The sequence below is a fragment of the Oxyura jamaicensis genome, chromosome 18, assembly GCF_011077185.1.
Source record: "Oxyura jamaicensis isolate SHBP4307 breed ruddy duck chromosome 18, BPBGC_Ojam_1.0, whole genome shotgun sequence".
NCBI lineage: Eukaryota > Metazoa > Chordata > Aves > Anseriformes > Anatidae > Oxyura > Oxyura jamaicensis.
This window is the reverse complement of record NC_048910.1, coordinates 6,355,386-6,374,394: the sequence shown is the minus strand read 5'-3', so window position 1 is coordinate 6,374,394 and position 19,009 is coordinate 6,355,386. Positions and strand designations below refer to the sequence as shown.

The 19,009-nt window shown below is 62.0% G+C and overlaps 1 protein-coding gene across 3 annotated transcripts in view; it reads right to left on the bottom strand.

Annotated features, from left to right (window-relative positions):
- Window positions 1-10,301: 10,301 nt before the first annotated feature.
- The window catches only part of SPATA20 (spermatogenesis associated 20), an 8,966-nt gene continuing 258 nt past the window's right edge, over window positions 10,302-19,009 (bottom strand). The window contains exons 2-17 of one of the 3 annotated variants that reach the window (XM_035342704.1): window positions 18,158-18,295; window positions 17,953-18,017; window positions 17,473-17,627; window positions 17,204-17,347; window positions 16,766-16,967; window positions 16,555-16,685; window positions 16,370-16,474; window positions 15,832-15,906; window positions 15,495-15,707; window positions 15,171-15,363; window positions 14,390-14,558; window positions 13,909-14,117; window positions 13,615-13,814; window positions 13,430-13,510; window positions 11,543-11,648; window positions 10,546-10,682 (exon numbers count right to left, since the gene is read on the bottom strand). In XM_035342704.1, the coding sequence (XP_035198595.1) occupies window positions 11,592-11,648; window positions 13,430-13,510; window positions 13,615-13,814; window positions 13,909-14,117; window positions 14,390-14,558; window positions 15,171-15,363; window positions 15,495-15,707; window positions 15,832-15,906; window positions 16,370-16,474; window positions 16,555-16,685; window positions 16,766-16,967; window positions 17,204-17,347; window positions 17,473-17,627; window positions 17,953-18,017; window positions 18,158-18,295 (2,137 nt within the window). In that variant the 3' untranslated portion in view covers window positions 10,546-10,682; window positions 11,543-11,591. Of the gene's footprint in view, window positions 10,683-11,542; window positions 11,649-11,930; window positions 12,186-13,429; window positions 13,511-13,614; window positions 13,815-13,908; window positions 14,118-14,389; window positions 14,559-15,170; window positions 15,364-15,494; window positions 15,708-15,831; window positions 15,907-16,369; window positions 16,475-16,554; window positions 16,686-16,765; window positions 16,968-17,203; window positions 17,348-17,472; window positions 17,628-17,952; window positions 18,018-18,157; window positions 18,296-19,009 lie in introns of those variants that run through there. The other 2 variants (XM_035342703.1, XM_035342705.1) reach the window with 2 other exon arrangements.

Sequence of the window (19,009 nt, the reverse complement as noted above, 5' to 3'; positions counted from 1 at the left end):
GGGACCACTTTGTTTTGGCTGATGACCAGCACTTTCCTGCATGATCAACGTTTGCACCTTGACTGCTTGGTGCACAATCAATCCGTGCCTGAGCAGGGCTGAGGTTTGGGAACTGCTACGCCTGCAAGGACGGGGCCGCGGCACCGACACAGCTCAAAGCCTGGGCACAGCGAGAGCCGAGCTCTGTCCGGCTTCCAGCACTGGGATGCAGATGGGACCACAATATAACTGAGAGTGGAACCCAGATTTCCAGCCCACCCCCTTATCTTTAAAATGCAGACGGGTCCGTTGGAAAGGTCGCTCAGATCAGGCGGGTTATTTCTGCTGCTCCACCGAGACCACACGCTTTTCTCCCAGGGACCCCACTGCAGAGCCTGGGAAGGAGCTGAACACGCCCAGCACCACGCTGGATGCTGGCCCTGTTGAATATTTTCCAGCATTTACCGTGAATTTGGTCGGGGCCGTCCCCGTGCCCTGCTGAGAGGCCCCAGCGCTGCGCACCAGCAGCCGCGGCGCTCCAGATTGTCCCCACATCGCTCTGAAGTGTCAGTGCACAAACAAAGCACAGCTTTCAAGGAAGAGGCAGCCTTCAGAAAGGGGGGGGAAAAAAAATCCTTGACTGAAATCCAGCCTTCTGCTGTGCCACTTGTCTGAGACAGCTCCCCGCATGATGCGTGCATCCATCCTTTGCGGAGGGTTTGCCCCACGTCCCGTAGCACTGTGCCACCACTGAGCCCTGTGCATGGCGAGGTTCGGCCCTGCCACACGTGTGTCACTGCTGCTGCAGAGATCTGGCTCTGTTAGGCCAGATTTTAGGCAATAAATAAATACATAAATAAAATAAGATCTCCATCAGGCACATTCAGGCAGGCTGCAGCGTGGTGCTTTCAAGCGGGTGCCCATCGGGACACCCAGCCTGGCCCCACCAGGCACACAGGGGATGGTGACAGGCACCTGAGCAGATGTGGGTTTGCAGCTCCACTATCACACCCTGAAACCTTCCCCAGCCACCCCAAGCCCTCATTTCTCGCTTTTTCCTCCCAGGATCTTTGTCGGTGCCTCCTCTCCCCACCCCCTCGCATTGCTCTCGCCTTTCATCTGGTTCCCATGCAGCGCGGGTGCTGGGAGCCAGCAGCACGCCAGCACCGCTTCTATCAGCGGCTCCCACTGTAATTGAATCCTCAAATCTTGTCTGACAGGAGGAGACAAGAGGGAAACGAGGAGCTTGCTGCCGAGCCCCATGGCCACGAGCGCTGTGGTACCCGTTAGCGGTGATCCTGAGCGCACCGGCCTCAGTCCCCAGCAGCGCTAGAAACACTTCCAAAATCCCCCTGAACTCCAAAGGCATTGCCACAGCTCAGGGTAACCCTGGAGAGGTGAGGAATAAAGCGCAGAAATGCCAACCTGAGCTGCGAGATACCAGGAGGCCGCAGCGCAGCAGCAGGGGACGGGCTGCAGGGCTCAGACCTCAGCTCAGGAGGGACCAAGGCACAAAGACCTCGCTCAGCACACATGGATTCACAGGGAAAGGGAAACCTTGCGAACAGCACACCCACAGTCACCTACAGCCACCCCAAACAGCTCCTGAAAAGCACCCCCCAGCTCTCCACGCAGAAAAACCACAGCAGCCAGGGACACTCAGCGGCGCTCCCACCTCCACATCCCAGGTACGAGCTCACCAAGAGGACCCCCAGGACAGCCCTCACCCCAACTCTTACCTGCACGTTTGGGACCCTCAGACGGAGCATTTCTTCCCCCCAGCACTGCAGCAGCACCTGTAGGGCTGAGAAGAGCCCACGGCACTGATAGGCACCAGCTGGGCCAGCGTTAATTGGGAATAGGTGGATGGCCTGGAGGTGGGGCTGCCCTGCAGGTCAGACTCTTTACGTCCCCCTCGCAAGGGCTGTGCTGTTGTTGGGGTGAGGGGACCACATCTCAGCCCTGCAGCATGTCCCGGAGCCAGGTGACAGGTCCGGGAGGGTGCTGCATGTGTCCCAGCCCTTCCCTTGTCCCAGAACTGTGGCTTCTCCCACTGCAAATGACCCAAATGACTTTAAAATAAATTAATATTAAATAAACGCAAATGAAGGTGGATGTTTCCTGCTCTGCTGAGGAGCGATGAACAGCAGGAGGATGGGGAAATGCAGGCTGGGGGCGGGGGCGGACAGGAGGAAAAGGCTTGGGGCAGGAGGGAAGGAGAGCCCCCCAAGTCATCGGCACGCGGCTGCCCACGGGATCCCTGCTTCCAGACACAGCGTTCCCTCGGGGCCAGCAGGAGCCCAGATTTTGGGTACCAGGAGCCAGGGCCCTTGCTCTGTGCTCAGCTTGGTCCCCACCAGGTGCCACCAAACACAGTGACACTCACGAATTAGGGACACCCCCAGTGCCACCAGGCTTTCTGCACCCCCGTTTTGCTCCTTACCCCCCTCAATGCCCACGTTCCAGCTTGCCCGCACCACCCCTTGATGCGGAAGGGGCTTTTTATTTTTTTTCCCTTTTCTTTTTTTTTTTTTCTTTAAGACCTCTGCTGGGAAATCTTTGTAATTAATGGCCCTTTAAAGTAAAATATAATTAAGAATAATGTGGAGCACGCCGAAGTCTGCCAGCAGCTCGCGACACAGGCAGCTGGTGGGGAGCGGGCAGCCGAGCACGCAGCTGCCTCGCCCTGCTCTCATTTAACACCAAAACCATCTCTGATTCACCAAAAATGCCGGATTTCTCCATCGCATCTGTGGGGACGCTGAGGCAGTTTTTGGCCTCTCAGTCCCACGGGTGCAGCGGGACGGGATGCTGAGCCCCAAGCGCTGGGACGTGGCGCGACCCCAAAGCGCCCGGGTGCTCGCGGGGCTGTGACGGCGCAGTTGGTTCCTTCTTGGGTAGAAAAGCGTTATTCCCACACACTTCTCAAAAGCCAGCGAGGGAGAACCTGCTCGCTGAGCTTCCAACAAAACCTGAGCTCCCCAGTCACCCTTTTGCAGGGAGCGGAGCGCCGCAGAAGCGTGCAAATGAGGAATGGCTCATTTAAATTTAATGCTGATGAGGAGATCTTCCTCCTCTTTCCAGCAGAGAGCAGATGTTCTCGCTTCGCACAGGCAAGGCGCCTCTAAATCACTTCCCCAGCACCGAGGTGGCTGGTGATGTCATTGTTTATAGGTTGTTGGTTATTATTTTACAGACAAACCTGACATTTTCCCTTTTAAAGATACATTGGGGTGGATTCTGGGTTTCTGCCACTGCAAATATCCTGGCAGTCCTGTCGTCAGCCTTCTCTTCCAAGAGGCAGGATGCTTTCCGTACAGCACATAATTAAAACAGCACTTTGAATTTTCAGCAGCTTGCAACATCCCCGTGATATACGGGAACGCAGGCGGCGCGGCGCTGCCGAGCCCAGCCCCGGAGCCGTGCGTGCGTGGACACTGCCATGGGGAGTGCGTGCCCGTGTAAAGGTGCAAACACATCCAGTGTGAGTGCAAAAAGGTGTAAACGTGCAGGATACGAGGGGAGACAGATGGGAGAGGTGGCCCCAGCGCCGGTGGCTAGGTGCCTGGGTGCTTTGAGCCGACTCAGCCCCGTTCGGCTGAATGGCACCGCCCGGCCGTGCCCGCCCTTTGACCTGGGTCATAATTAACTTAATGAGTCCTCCTCGACACAGGCTGATTGCCTGTGGGGTTGTAGCCAGGCTGGTGGCACTGCGGGCCGCAGGGGTCATGGCTCAAATGGGGTAAAAAAGGAGGAATTTGGCACTGCCCAGCCCTTGTGGGCGCATGCGGCCAGGTACGGGGAGCGCGGGGATGCTGGAAGGGGGGCGCAGCCCTGCAGAGCCCCTGGGGAGCTCGGTGCTGGCCCCATGAAGCTGCTCTCACTCCACACACCGGTGCCAGCCCAGCTTTTCTTTCCCTTTCCATCCTTTTCTCGGGAAATTAATGATTGGGAATGCCTGCAGAAGGCAGAGAACCATGGCCAGGGCTCTGGGAACCCAACCCCACCTGGGGAAGCTCCATCGGAGCCCTCCTGGGTTATTCCCATGAGCAAACAGGGTCGGAGCACGAACGCTTCAACCTCTGCAGCTGCCAGAGACAGGTGCCTGGCCCAGCACCATCCCACCGGCCCTTACTGGTGTGACTGGGACAGATCCCGCCTGCAGCAACGCAGCAACAAGCGCTCAGTGCTCGGAGGCACGAAGGAGCCGGGGACGAAAGGGAGGAAGGTACCGCACCAGCACCCAACCGAGGGGAGCTAATGACACCAAATTGGCTTGGTGGTGTTGGGTTCGATTACTTTTTCTTCTGAGGTCTGGCTTCTATCTGTCATTAATGTTATATTGCATAACCAGGGATAAATCTGAATGAAGTTAATACCCACGGAGCATGGTGCCGAATATTCATGTACTGGGAACCAGAATGAGGCAAATGTGAATCTTTATTACCAGTGGAGGTTGTTAAATATTTATATTTTCTGTTTGAGGCACGCTGTGACACATGAAACTCAATTATAATATAACTAAAAACCATGCTAAATTATAGATAAACGGCAACAAATGAAGGGGAGAGGGCTGAACTTCACCAAGCACAGACCCAGGGGGGAAAAAATAACAAACCTGGGAGAGGAGCAATGCCCTGGAGAAGCCGTGGGGATGGATGGGGACAGACGGACGGATGGGGAGGGGGCAGCAGCCCCCACCTCCCCGCTTGGCTCCCCACCTGCCGGCTCCCCTCTCCGCACTGGGTTCCCCAGCCCCGCTCACCCTCCCCAGGTGCACGTTCCCAGCCCCGCTCCCCCCATTTCTGTCCCCCCCCCGCCGGGGTGCCCTGCCCCGCGCCCCTCCTGCCCGGCCCCCGCCTGCCTCGCCAGCGCCGGCCGAAGGGAGCTGCGTGCAGGAATGGCCTCGTTCTGCCAACAGATGAAAAACATGCCGGTTATTGAAGAAAACAGCAATAGAGGAGGGGAAAAAAAAAAAAAAAAAAAACAAAAAAAAAACAATAAGAGGAATTTAAATTAAATTTAAATTACTACTTTGCCAAGGCTCGTGACCAGAATCCCTTAATCCCGATCTAATTCTGCTCCCTCGGAGCCAGCAGCCCCACGGACCCCAGCCCTGCGGGGATCCGATCCCACAGCCCACGGCCCTGGTGCAGGATTGGACCCGCAGCAGGATCCGACCCAGAGCATCAGCAACCGGGGTTTTAATTCCCCGGGGCCGGGGCTGCCGCCTGCTGTCGGAGCGGGGGCTGCGAGCGGGCTGGTTATTAGCGGTAATAACGCTAATCATGGCAGCGTTTCCTGGCGTGGAGGCTGGTGGCGGAGGCTGATTGCCCAGCCCTGGCGACCAGGTGAAGGACGCTGAAGAAGCCCCCGCTGGGAACGCGCTGATCCCTGGCGGGGGCTGGATCAGATGGATCCTGCTCGGGGGGGAGGACAGAAACAGCCGTGGCCCCAGCAAGGCTCGTGCTGAGCCCTTCCAGCGTGGGGTCAGGCATGAAGCCTGGCACCGGGGACTCGAGCAGGGCTGCGATTCCCCTCCTGCTCCCTCTCCATCGCGTGCAGCTGGCAGGCGGCGCGGAGGGAAGGGCAGGACCTGGGACGTGTCGGGTGATGCAGCGTGAGTGATGCTGGCGCACCGGGGCGGGCTGGAGAGCGGCCGGAGGCAACCCGCGAGGCTGGAGACCTTCCTGGAGACCTTTTCCTGCGAGAGCTCAGCTCCCGGCGCAACCTCCCCGCGGGCTGCCAGCCGCCCTGCCCCGCGGGACTGATCCTGCCCCCAGGCACGGGGCTGGAGCCCGGCTGCTGGGCCACATCCAGCCCCCGCGGCACGGCTCTCCGTCGGCACGCGGGCTGAGATCTCGCAGCGCGGCCAGGACGCCGTCCAGAGCTTTTGTCTTTGTGTACTCCTTCTAAATTAGATTTTGCTCTTTGCTCTGTTGTCCCTGCCAACCCCTTAGGAGCTTGGAAATAGCTTTGTCCCCTTTTTCTCCCCCTCTAATTTCCATTCGTTCACCCAAACACGGATTCCCTTTCATGCCCGTTTTCCTCCCGGGGTGGGAGGTAACGGGTCTGTGCTCGCGCACGGACAGCTCTGCACCAGCCTGGCCACAGAAACTTGAGATTTAAAGCTTGTGGTGGCAAAAAAAAAAAAAAAAAAAAAGAGCCGCAGATTGGCACAGCATCCCAAGCAGACACCGGGCATCGCACGAGGGAGCAGGATCTGGCCCCAGGGTAGGGCCCAAGAGCTGCCCCCGTGTCCCCAGAGGAGCGGGACCCTCCACCCTGTCACCCCCGTGCTGACATCAGTGCCGCCGCTCCCAGCACCCTGGATCTATCCAGGGCCCCGTGCCTAATTTGGGATGCGGTGGACATTTTTAATCTGCTGCTATAAATATTCATGGGCTGTCAGCTATGAAAAAGGACCCTGCCTCCTGCCGCGCTGCCCTGCCGGAGGGGACCAAAAGGGAGAAGGACCGAGCCCCGGCCGGCCACCACGGGAGCTCCCCAGGCTGGCTGCCTTTTCCCAGTTTTACATACCCCGGTAGGGGACGGCTGCAGGGGACCACACGGCTCTGAGCGGTTTCCTCGTGGCCGTGACGTCCCCGGAAAGCGCGGGGGCGAGCGCTGGCACGCGCGGGGGCCGGCTGTCAAAGCCTCGAGTCCCGCGGAGCCGCAGCTCACGCCTGTCACAGCAGCCTGCAGGCTGCTGAGCTGCAAAAACCCAACAAGGGGCTCGTGCTGCGTCCCCTTCCTGCCATGCACGGCCCCGGGGATCACTCGCTGCCAGCTTCCCCGTCTCCACCTCGCCACGGTCCCTGGGGAGCCCTGGCCGTGCCGTGCAGCCTGCCTCAAGCTGCGCGGAGAGCTGAGCGAGTCCTTGTGCGTGTGCTTCGCCCCAACACATCGACCCGGCCCGGCCTCTAGCACAAACTAAATTAGCTGCCTTTAATCTGGAGATAATCACAGCGAGCCCGTCCCAGATTCGTGGGTGGTGGGGCCGGAGCAGCCTGGGGAAAACAAACCCCACGTCCCGCGGCAGGCTCCGTCCCGCTGTATTCCCGGAGCCCCCTCCCCGGCACGGACACTGCCCTCTGCAAACATCCTCCTCCGGCTTCTGCAAAGCCTCCAAAACACACATTTAATTTAGATTTAATGCAATAGTTGCCGTGGTCAGTAAATACCAAAACCGTATTAGCGGAGGATTAATCGCCGTGCCGTGGCCAAGTGTCTACTGCCTGATCCTGGCTGCGTGCAGGGGGCTGAGCGCCGGCTCCCCCTGCCCCAGGGGGGCTCCTCGAGCCATCCCTTGCTTGCTTTCAAGAAAGACCCCTCGAGGCTGAGGGTCCCAGGGCACAGCAGTGACGTTGGTGCAGTGCTCCCCGGCAGGATCTGCTCCCAGCACCATCCCGACACCGACCCGCAGGCGAGGGCAGAGCCGCCCCGTCCCCCCTCGCGTTGCCCCCAGCTCCCTGGCACCTACTCGCATGAAAAGTCGGCTTAAGAAAAAAAAAACAAACCACCAACAACTGAGAAAGTGTTTGACAGCTTCAGCTGCAAATTCTGCTTTTCACAAACGTTGGCGTCGCTCGAGCTGGCTGGTACAAACATCTGGGTGGGGTGCGAAGGGGGAGCGAGGGGGGGCGGCCCCAGCACCGACGGTTCCTTGCACGCGTGGGGCTCCAGCCCCACGTCTCCCACCCCCAGCCCTTCCTTACATCTACCTGCACGGAGCTGCCAGGGGCTCCTCAAATGTTTTGGGGCACAATGAGGCATTTCCATCACTCCAGCACAGCACCAGCACTTCTCAACCTCCGCACCAGCACCGCTGCAGCCCCCAGCTACCAAAACTTGCCCCTTTACACCCAAAATCACAGGGATGCATGGGCTAATTGGCTGCTCGGGCATGAGCTGATCGGGTGCTCAGGTGTCACCTAATTGGGTGCTCGGGTGTTGCTTAATTGGGTGCTCAGGTGTTGCTTAATTGGGTGCTCAGGTATTGCCCAATCGCCCACCCATGCGTGCAGCAATGGGCGCTCAGGCACGAAGCCCATGCAGGGAGCAGAAACCTCGCTGGTTTTCTTCTCCTCGGAGGGGCTGGAAGCAGGGGAGCCGAACAGCACCCACACACGGCCCTGCGGGAATTTTGGGGTGGGAAGAGTCCCAATTAGTGCCCGGCTGGGCCCCACGATGTCCTCCTCGCCCCCTCCACCTGCAGATGAACCATCACAAACAGCTTCCACAGCTGTCAGAGTCACAGCACTGCAGGGATAAAAGTGGGGAGACCCTGAACCAGCCACTGACGGCACCACGATGGGGAACGTTAATTAGGGGGAAAGCCTCGTTAAAACAGCAAGGGCAGCCTCGTGGGTGTTGGAGGGGGATAGGCAGCGCATGCCAGGGCGCAGAGGTGGCTGCATCCGTGGGGACCCCAATGGGGCGCGAGGGGCTTCAGCCCCTGGAGGGCTGGTGGCTGCTGGAGTGATGGGATGCACGCCGTGTGCCCCCGGCAGAGGGAGAGAGATGCAGATGAGGAGGTTAAAAAATACATAAATAAAACAGAAAGGAAGGGAAACCCCACTTCTCCCCATCTCGCTGGTGCCCCCGCTCCCTCCTGAGCAGCCTAATGACAAAACCAAGTGTTTGTGGGGAAAAAGTAACACACGGGGGCTGTTCAGTGCAGTTTGTGGTGGCTTTTTTATTTTTATTTTTTGGACAGCTCTGCAGCTGGAGCAAAGAGGGAACAATGAGGGTGCTGCCTCCTGCCCCCGAGCCTCTCCGGTGTGGCCCCAGGGCGAGACCCCCACTGCCCCCCCATGTCCGTCACCAAACGCAGGGCAGCGCCCCAGGACCAAGTGCCACACCAGCGTTTGTTTGTCACAGAGAACCTCTCTTTATTTCCTGACTGGTCAGCCCGATTAATCCTGACAGACCCTTCGCAGCGCATTTTTGCCCAGTGGCTGCTTACAGAGACGCGATAACCAGCAGGAGGGTGTGGGATGAAGGCACCCTGTGCCCGCACCCCGGGGCGCTGGCGGGCACCCACACGGCTCCGCGGTCACCCCGGCCCCGAGCTCTGGGCTCCCCAGCGATGCCCTCCTGGCACAGATGTGGCAGCGACCTGCTCCAAGGGCTCGTGAGGATGGGAAGCGTCGCTCCGGGACGTCACATCAACCCCGCAGCAAAGGTGCAAAGTTGGAAAACAACCACCCAAAAAAAAAAATAATAATCCCCCAAACCCAAAAAGGCAGCGCACAAGCAGCCGTCTGCTAAAGTCAGCGATTTTCATCTGGCTTTCCAGAAACACTTCTTAAAACAAAGTTCTTAAAACAAAGGGGAGGAGGGGGGGAGAACTCCCCTTCCACAAGCACAGCAAGTATTCACGAGATGAGGTGCAAAATTCCTCTCTGACTTCAGAGGCGTTTCTCCTGGCCGGGTACCCCAAACCCTGGCACGACCCACTGGAAAGCTCCAAAGGCAACAGCCGGCTCTTGCCATCTCCCAAAATCCCTTCCCAGGAGGGGGGGGAGAGCAGGGGGCGGCGCCAGCCCAGCAGAGCCCCATCAGCAGGATGCGGGCAGCCCCCAGGGGGACGGATGGGACCCTCGGTCCAGCCTCAGCTTTGCTGGGAAAGCTCAGAGCAAACCTCCCTTTTTGCTAACGCTGCCCTAAAAGCACGCTGTGGGTTATTTCCTTGGCTGGCACTGGCTTTCCGCAAGCAGAGGCAGGTGCCAGGACGGGGGCAGCACCCACGTCCCCAAAACGCAGCCCTGCCCGACGCACCTCACCGCCCCCCTGCACCCTCCAGCCCCCTGCTACAAGATGAGCCCTGGGGACGCCTCCGTCCTCGGCAAGGCCAGGGTGGGACCGGCGTTTGGAAGTGCCTGGGCTCGCTCTCGGTGCAAATTTCAGCGCTGGGAAGGAGCAGCTTTCTGCACGTGCCATACGTTAAGTTCCGTGTGCCACGGGCTGCTCGGTAATGGAAAAACACCGCGGCTGTCTTCACGGGTAACACTTCCAAAAGCACTCGGCTCCGAAGCCATCCAGGTGCTTTTGAAAATGTTGCCCCGGGTTGCTATAGGAACCCTAATAGTTTTTGCATCTGACTCCCGCGCTAACACCGGGATTTGTATTTCGTTTGTTTTCTTTTCCCTCTACAAGACTTGGCGAGCGCGGGTGCACGGGAGGTGGGTGCCAGCGGGGCCGTGCAGCCCCCCCCCAAGCACCCGGGAGGTTTGGGGTGCTGGGGAGAGGGGCTGAGCCCCCCGAGGTGCCAGGGCTGCTCCCTGTGGCAGGGGCTGCGTTTCATGCTCCCACCCACAGCAGCTCCTGCTTGCACCCGGGCTGGCCGTGCTCTGTCCCCCTGGGTCCCAACACTTGCCAGGAGGGGCTGAGCCGTGGCCAGGAGCCCCCCAGCGTGACTTTCAGATGGGTGTCTCCCCCCCCAAACACATTCCCAGGCCCCAGCCCGGTGTCCGTCCATCTCCTTCTCACCCTCCTGCTGGCACAAAGGGTGCCGGGGTGGGGGGGGCTCACTGGCAGAGCAGCCCCCGCAGCTCCTGGGGCGAGGTGACGGGCAGGGAGCAGGCGAAGTTGCTGCAGAGGTAGGCGGTGGCTTTCCCGTCCTTCCTCTCCAGGGACGAAAGGAAAGGCAACTGGCGGTAGAGGAACCCGGCGCTGTCCCCGTCTGCCAGCATCAGCACCTGGCGGAGAGGGAATGGGAGAGCTGGGGGGGGGCACAGCCCGCAGCAGCCAGCTGGTGCCCCCTCCCCACAGCACCCCCGGTGCCACCCAAAGACAGGGGGGACAAAGCCAAGGGACCCACGCTGTGGCCGCGTCCCCATGGGTGCAGCCCCAGTGTCCCCCCCCCCCCCGGCCACAGCCCCCCAGTAGCTCTTGGTAGGGGGGTGATGAGGATGTGGGCAGCCAGGGATGAAGCCCGAGGCTGGAGGAGCTGTCCTGGGGTCAGGCACCAGCGGCAGCATCGCCCCGTCCCCCCGCAGCCCGGCTCCTGCTGCCCCCAGCTGCCTCCCACGCACTCAGACACCGGCCAGCGCTGGGCTGGGGGCTCTCCGAGCTGCCACGGTAGCACCAGGCTGGAGCACCAACGGGGCTGCCAGGATAATTAGCTTTTGCTGAATAGGAAAACATTTGTTAAAGCCTCAGGCCTTGCGGTCTAATAACGGGAAAGGCCGGGAGCTGGCCGGGAGCCTGGCCCCAGCACGGGGATGCGAGGGGCGAGCAAACGCGGTCCCTCCAGGGGCTGTGGAAGCAGCAGCCTGGCACCGAGCAGCGCCCTGTCCCAGCACCAAGGCACTCAGCCCTCCGCCGAGGGCTGCAGGTACCCGACATCCCCATCCTGCCCCCGCAGCCGCCCCCGTGCCTGGCACGGGCTGCCCCTACCCCGTGTCCCCAGGCGGTCACCGTGTCCCCAGCTCGCCCCGTCCCATCCCACGCACCCCACGTCCCCCCACAGCCCCTGCCCTGCCCCAGCGCTGGCTCAGCCCGCGCTCCCTGCCCTCCTCGCCTTTGTCTGGAATTAATTCCAGGAGTGATTAATTACCAATTCACGTCCAATCTGAAATTCATTATTCATTTTTCTCACAAGCTCCCTAAGGTCCTCTTGCGGGGCCGGGATAAAGGCGAGCCAGGGAGCTCGCACGCCGCGGCTGAGGAGATAATGGGATCCTCCGTAATTACCCTAAAGACCATTAACAGGGCAGAGCTCTCAACCAGGAGCGGGATCCAGCACCCCGGCCCCATCCTGCCGCCAGCACCCCGGCCCCACGGGGCACACACAGCCAGGGAGATGCCAGCGAAGGGGTGGGTGGCATCTGGCCACGCTGATGGCCCTGGAAGCGTCACGGGGAACCACGTCGGGTCCCCAGCTCGAGCAGCACCGCTGCCGGCACCGCTGCCTCCCCGCGGCAGCCGCCTCGGTTGAAATGCACCGGCTTAAATGTACCGGCTCCGGTGCCCTCAATGCCGTTTTATCATCGGCTTCTCATTACGGCGAGGCTTTCAATGTGAGGTTTGTAAGGAATTAATTACTGGAGCGACCTAATTAATTGTTTGTGTTCCCGCCGCCGAGGCTGGCCCCCAGCGCCCTGCCGGCACCGGGGAGCGGGGGCGGCGGGGACGCGGCGCTGACGTCTCCGCAGCCCGGATTCCCAAAGCAGCCGCGTCCCCAGGGCGGTGACTCAGGGCTGCTCCCGCTGCTGGGTGGGGAAGGAGGGAGGAAGGGAGAGGATGAGGACGGGAAAAGGGGGAAAAGGAGCGGCTGTGCCTCCCGCCCCGCGCACCGAGGAGGGATGGCTGGCAGGAGGCACCCACGTTGGTGCTGAGCCGCCAGCCCTGCCCCCTTTCTCCCTGCTCACAGAATTGTAGGGGTTGGAAGGGACCTCGGGACGTCACCGTGTCCAACCCCGTTCTTTCTGTTCGGGAGGTGACGAGCTGCGACCCACTGCTGGAGCCCAAACTGGCCCTGGGCAGCGACCGCGGCGCCGCGCGAGTCCCAGCGCCACGGCTCGGGGGGAGCCCGGCCCCGCGGTGCTGTCTCCCTGCGTCTCCCTGTCAGCCTCCATCGCACGCGGCTGACACTGAGGGGAGCGGACCCCTCGCCCAGCCGCGGCGACAGCAGGGAGCAGCAGCTGTCACCACGATGGGCGCAGGACGGTGACATCTCTGACGGAGACGGGCTGAGCAGCGCAGGCACCGAGCTGCGGGAACGAGCAGGGCGGGGGCGGGCAGGAGGAAGAGCTCAGGCCCTACAGCTCCCTACGTTTGCACGCCAGGAAGCGGAGACGTGAGCCCTCTGGGGCTGCACCTGGCACAGATCTTCCTGCCGTGCTTACAAGCAAGAAGGAAAAGCCCTTTTGCCAGCCAACCCCATCAGGCAGCAGCCAGGCTGCTCCTGCTGGTCCCCATCCTGCCTGCGCCCAGCCTCCAGCCACAGCCCTTGTGAGGATGCTGCCGCGCTCCTGGCTCTGCTCGAGCCCCCAAAACCAGTCCCCCCCCACCAGGAGCCCGCTCGGATGGGCAGCAGCGGCTGCAGGAAGGCAGCGGGGTGTCCGCAGCATCGCCTGGCTCCCACTGCCAGCGCGGTGCTCTCCGTGCCTGCAAACTGGGTCACTCGCTGTAATCCTTCAAAGGGAGAGGAATAAAGCGGGAGGAGGGCTCGCATGCAGCACGGGGAGCCAGGGAGCGCTGCGGGGGAGCTGGACGGGATGGTGTGGGAAGGACCAGGTGCCGTGTCCCCACAGAGCGGGCTGTGGTCGCCACACAGGCTCCTCCAACACCACCCCTAAACGCCGCTGGGCGTCCACAGAAGGACAACCTCCGCGGGCAGGGCGGAGGAGGAGGACGGATGCTGCAGTGCGCTGGGGAGAGGACGCGGTCGCAGTGGCTGCGGGGAGCAGGGACAGGACGAGGACAGGGCTGGTTTCATTACCTTGTTCGGGCTGAAGACAGAGTGCACGCAGCGAAGCATCTCTTTGGTGTCTTCTGCGTGGGGGTCCCCGCAGATCACCACCTGTCCAGAGAGAGCGTGGATGGCAGAGGTTCGGTCCCAGGGGGCTCTGGTGGCCCCACAGCACAGCCTGCCAAAGCAGGGCAGCTCAGCAGCCTCGGCCCTACCTGTTTGAGTGTGTGGTGGAAGACGGCGGTGGCCCGGGCCATCTCTGGCAGGGCTAACGGGATCTTCTGCAGCCTCTCGGAGAAGGCAGCCAAGATCCGCCCGGCCTTTTCCACCCATTCAGCGTGGCCGGAGTAACAGGCTGCTCGGAGCAGGTTGGTGACGGTGACGGAGTTGGCATTGGGCTCTGCTCCGTCCTGGTCTGTGGGAGGCACGGCAGCGCCGTCAGCCCAACACCGGGCATCGCCTCTGCCCTCCCTGGGGCATGCAGGGCACAGACGGGTCCCCCAGCTCACCGTCCTTCAGGCGGAGGAGCAGAGAGGAGTCGCCGGCCTCGCTGGAGAAATACGCAAAGCCCTTTGGGTCCCAGAAGAGCTTGTCCTGCGTGTGCTGGAGCTGCAGGGCCCACTCCAGCCAGCTCTGGTCCAGGGAGGCTTCGTAGAGGTCAAAGAGAGCCTGGATGACGAAGACGTAATCCTCCAGGAACCCCTGAATGGGGACAGCGCTGCAACGGCAGGCGGGAAAGGACATCAGGCCCTCCAACCCTGCGGGTCCAGGGCAGAGCCCTCCCCACCAGCACCTGTGATGTGGGGGTTCCCTCCCGAGCTCAGCCCGAGCTCAGCAGTGGCTGTGCCAAGTCACCGCACGGCTCAGCCCCAGCTTAGTGCGGGTCCAGCAGCAGCACAGGAAGGCTCCTACCAGCTCCGCAGACGAGGACTGCAAAGGATTTGACCTTAACCCTGTGGGCTGCGTGACACATTCCGCACCACTGCTCACCTCTGCTCCACCGCGTTGTCCTCGCCCCGGTAGCAGCTCCGCAGCAGCCTCCCGCTGGCCGGGTCGAAGAGGTGCCTCCGCAGAAAGCCAGCCGCCTGCGCCGCCCGGCTCACGTACTCCTGCCTGGCCAGGGCCGCCCCAGCCTGGGCAAAGCCCGAGATCATCAGTCCTGCGTGGGCACAGGGACAGGCTCAGAGGGGCTGCGGCATCAGGGAGCAGCTGGTGCCACTCGTTTTCCTTTAAAGGATGCTCAGCGTGAAGCTCATCCCCCCTGACAGCCGAGGCAGGCCGAAGGCAGCTCAGCAGCTCTTCCACTCGCTTCAAACCACGGGGAAAGTCGCTCGCTGTCACCGAAGGGAAAGGAGGAGCACTGCAAGGCCAGCAAGAGCTAAGCCTTTGCTTGTGGGCAGAAACTGGGCTTAAAAAAGTCTTCCTGCCTGCTGCACTTGGCTCCACGCTGTAACTCCAGCCCAGGCTCCAGACCCAGGAGCTGTGACCCTGCTGTTATCTCCCGCTGCAGGACGCTCGGACAGACAGACAGCGACCCGTGCTCACCCTGCTGACGCAGCAGTGGGCATGGACCCGGGTCCTGAGCCCCCAGCTCCATCCCCTCGCAGCCCTGCCGAGCAGGCTGCGCCACGCAAAGAGTTTTGCTGCTCTCTGCTGGCAACAGGGGAAGAACAAAAAAAAAAAAAACAAACCAAACCCAACCCAAACCAATATCCCAAATGTGCAGCAACGCCACGTGCGTGGGGCTGTGCCCCCCTGGCACCCAGCTCACCGTTCCACGAGGCCAACATCTTGGTGTCCAAGTGGGGCCGCGGCCGCTGCGCCCGCGCTGCCTGCAGCCTGCGCTGGCTCTCCCGCAGCAGGGCGCTGAGCCGGCCCTGCTCCAGACCAAAGCGCGCGGCCGTCAGCTCCGGGGAGGACCGGACGATGAGGACGTTCTTGCCCTTCAGCTCCTGGTGGGGGTCCTGCAAGGAGAGCCCCGTTGTAGGAACACTGCCTGGCTGAGCAGGGTTGGACCCACGTGCCTCGGGCAGCTCTGACGTCCCCCGTGTGCACCGATGCTCGTGGTACCGGGCCCGCCTTGGCTCTCCCTCACCTGCATGGGGCTCACGTTGCCATCCTCCTTTACCCCATAGTGGTGCATGAAGACATCTCCCAGGGTTGTCCCCTCCACAGCCCCCTCGACCGGGTCGGGGAGGAGAGCCCGGATTTCCTCGGCCCCCCACACGCAGAAAGCCCCCTCTCGCTTCTCACTGGATGCGGCAGTCGGGTAGGAGTCCGCATCTTCTGCACTGTAAAAACCTCCAGCCTGGGGAAAAAGCAGCAGAGATGTCCCAGCTGCTGGTACGACACCCCCGGTCTGCAGCACTCCATCACGTCCCAGACAGGGTGAGCGACCCCCTTCGCTTGGTCCAGCCCTGGGAAGCACCTACCTGGTCGCTCAGGTCCCGCGAGACGTAGAGCAGAATGTCCCCGGCAACATCGGCGAAGAATTCATCGCCGGAGATCTGCGGGAGAGATGAGGTGGATGGCGCTCCGCAACGTCACAACGGGCAGGGGGAGGAAAGAGGCACTGCAAGATGTCACAGCCCCAAAGTAAAGAGCTGGCAAAGGGGAGAGGCACATCTGAATGTGCAGGGATGTTAAGCATGGGGGGATTCGGGGTAAGGTCTCTGACAGGGATTACAGGCACTGGACAGCAGCCCTGGATTTACACCACGGTCTGAGCAGCAGGATGTGGTTGCTGACTCTTATAGAGTCTGGCCAGAAAGGAGCTTCCTTTCCTCAGGGGCTAAACTATCAGGGGCTCGTGCAGCGTTCCTGTCCGGATGAAGAGCAGTGGATAAAGGGGAGGATGGGAGCACTCAGATGGGCAATGTCTGGGCACCAGCGTTGAAGCTGCTCCCTGCCCCAGCCCAGCCTGAACTCAGGGTGCTGAGCGCACCCCACTGAGGGGTACGGTGTCCGCACCTGGAAGGCTCTGCTGTAGGCAGCCGCCAGCTGCCCCTGGTCGTACAGCATCTTCTCGAAGTGAGGGACGTGCCAGTGCTGGTCGGTGGAGTAGCGGTGGAACCCCTGCAAAGACCAAGCGGATGTGTCCCCACCACCCACCTCCTGGGCATTCCTGGGGGTTATCCCCAGGGCTTTCCTCCTACCTGCCCGATGTGGTCATGAATGCCCCCGTGAGCCATCATCTTGAGGGTATGCAGAGCCATCTGCAGCGCCCGCGCCCCTTCTGGGGTTGCTCGGTGCAGGGCCCAGTACGTGAAGAGGAAATTCAGGTTCACTGCAACACAGAGACACAGCAGGAGGCTGCAGGCTGGGCTCTGCCCCCTGGCAGGGCTCCGCTGCAGAGGCTGGACTGACCTGGGGTGGGGAACTTGGGGGACTCAGAGAAGCCGCCGTAGTCCTCGTCATAGGAGTTGGAGAGCTGCTGGAAGCAGGTGGCCATCACCTCCTCGGATGGCGGGGGTGACTGCTGGCCCTGCACGCGGATCTGGGACATGGCTAGCAGAGCGTCCAGGATCTTCTGGCTGCTCTCCAGAAGGGCGTCTTTGTTCTGCCTCCACTGCGATGCAGGGAGAAATTCATGCTTCCATTCTTTGCCTTTCTTTCTGCTTCCTGCCCTGCCCCTAACTGCACCTTTGGTTCTCGGTGCCCTCCCCAGCCCAGCCCAAACCCACCCCCAGCCCGGCCACGGCTCTGACACCCCCTTTGTGCCACTGCTTCTCATGCCTCTTCCCTCCCGTGCCCCCAGAGCAATCCCTCCACTCCCCCTTTGCCTGAGCACTGCCTGCCCCGTACCTGCTCTGCGACGCGGAGCAGCAGAGTCCGAAAGCCAACGCGGCGAGCGCTGTCTTCGGGAGGGAAGTAGGTCCCCCCGGCAAAGGGCTTGAGGTCCGGAGTCAGCCAGACGCTCATCGGCCACCCGCCTCCACCGCTGGTAGCCTGAAGGAGGCATCAGGGTGCACAAAGACCCCACCAGAGGTTCAGCCCACCCCACGCTGGTCCTTCTGGAGCAGGACTGTGAGCCTCAAAGAGAGAAGGGCAGAGCCTGCCCGCGCCTCTCCTACCTGCACGAAGGTCATGTACACTTTGTCCACGTCTGGCCGCTCCTCACGATCCACCTTTATGCACACGAAGTTCTCGTTCATGATCGCACCGATCTCCTTGTTCTGGAAGGACTCCTCCTCCATCACGTGGCACCAGTGGCAGGTGGAGTAGCCCACTGCAAGCAAGCCCTCGAGCTCAGGAGAGGCCCTGGGGGGGTCGCTCAGAGATGAGCCAGGCTGCCGCGTGCCCCCCCCAGATTGCTGCGGCACAAAGGCCTCCTGCAAGCACGGGCCTTGCGTGCCTCCTGCTCCAAAGTTGAGGACTGAGGTAGCCAAAAAGCCCCTGGATGCAGCCTCCCTACAGCCAGGGCCAGGAAAGCACGGGGCCATCTCTGGCTGGAGGAGAACTGGTGCCCAGCATCCTCACCTGCACCACTCCCCGCACGCAGCCTGGCTTATCTGCTCCTTCAGGGGTGTTAAACCTGCCTTGTTTCTGCTTACCTGAGAGAAATATCAGCTTGTTTTCCTTCTTCGCTTTGTCAAAGGCCTCCTGACCCCATGGGTACCTGCGGAGGGGAGACGAGAAGGAAGCGGCGGGGCAGAGCCGCCGGGGCTCGTGGTCAACTCTGAAGCTTCCCGAGAATCACCCCGGGCACATCGGCCTCCGCAGAGGGAGGACGAGGCGGGGAGGACGAGGCGCTCTTACCAGTCCACGGGGTTGTGGGCGTGCTGCAGGAGGTAGGGGGACTTCTCGTTAATCAGGCGGTTGGTGTAACGCGGGGGGCCGGGCGGCCTGGCTCTCCCTGCCATGGCCATGGCGATGCTGCCCGTCAGAAACACCGACCTGCGACAGGGGACGGCCGGGAATACACGGCCCCGCTCGCTCCCCTCTCACCCCCCGGGGAGAGCCGTGATGCCCCCGGCCCCCTGGGTGCCCCCGACGTGGGGTGACACGTCCCCCGCGTGCTCCCAACCCTCAGCATTCGGGCAGAAGCCCCTCAAGGTGTCCCCAAGGCCCCCCATGTTCTGCCGTGGCTCTGTCCCCCCCCTCACACCCCCAGCACCCAGTGGTGGGGTGCAGCCGGGTGGCACGGGGGGACAGGAGGGGACCCGTGAGACCCGGCCGGTGCTGGGGGCACCAGGATTTGGGGATGGGGGGGCTGCAAGTGGGGTGCAGGAAGGGGGAGCAGGGGGATGCGGAGCAGGGCTACAGGGACACGGGGAGGGTTTAGGGGAACGCAGGAGCGGTGCGGAGGGTGCAGGCAGGGTTTAGGGGGACACAGGGAGGAGTGCGGATATGCAGGGAGGGTTGAGGGGGCTGCGGGGGGGACACGCAGCATTTAGGGGAAATGTAGGGGAATGCAAAGGGAGCGGTGCCCGCGGCGCAGCGCGGGTTTAGGGCAACGCAGAGCGCTCAGCGGGGACGGGGAGCACTTGGGGGGCACACATGGGGGTGCCGGGGCCGCAGCTGCCGCCCCCTCGTCGCCGTCCCGGGAGGGCCACGGCGGTGCCCGAGGGGCCCGACCCCGGTCCCGCTGCCCCCCCCCCCCCCCCCCCC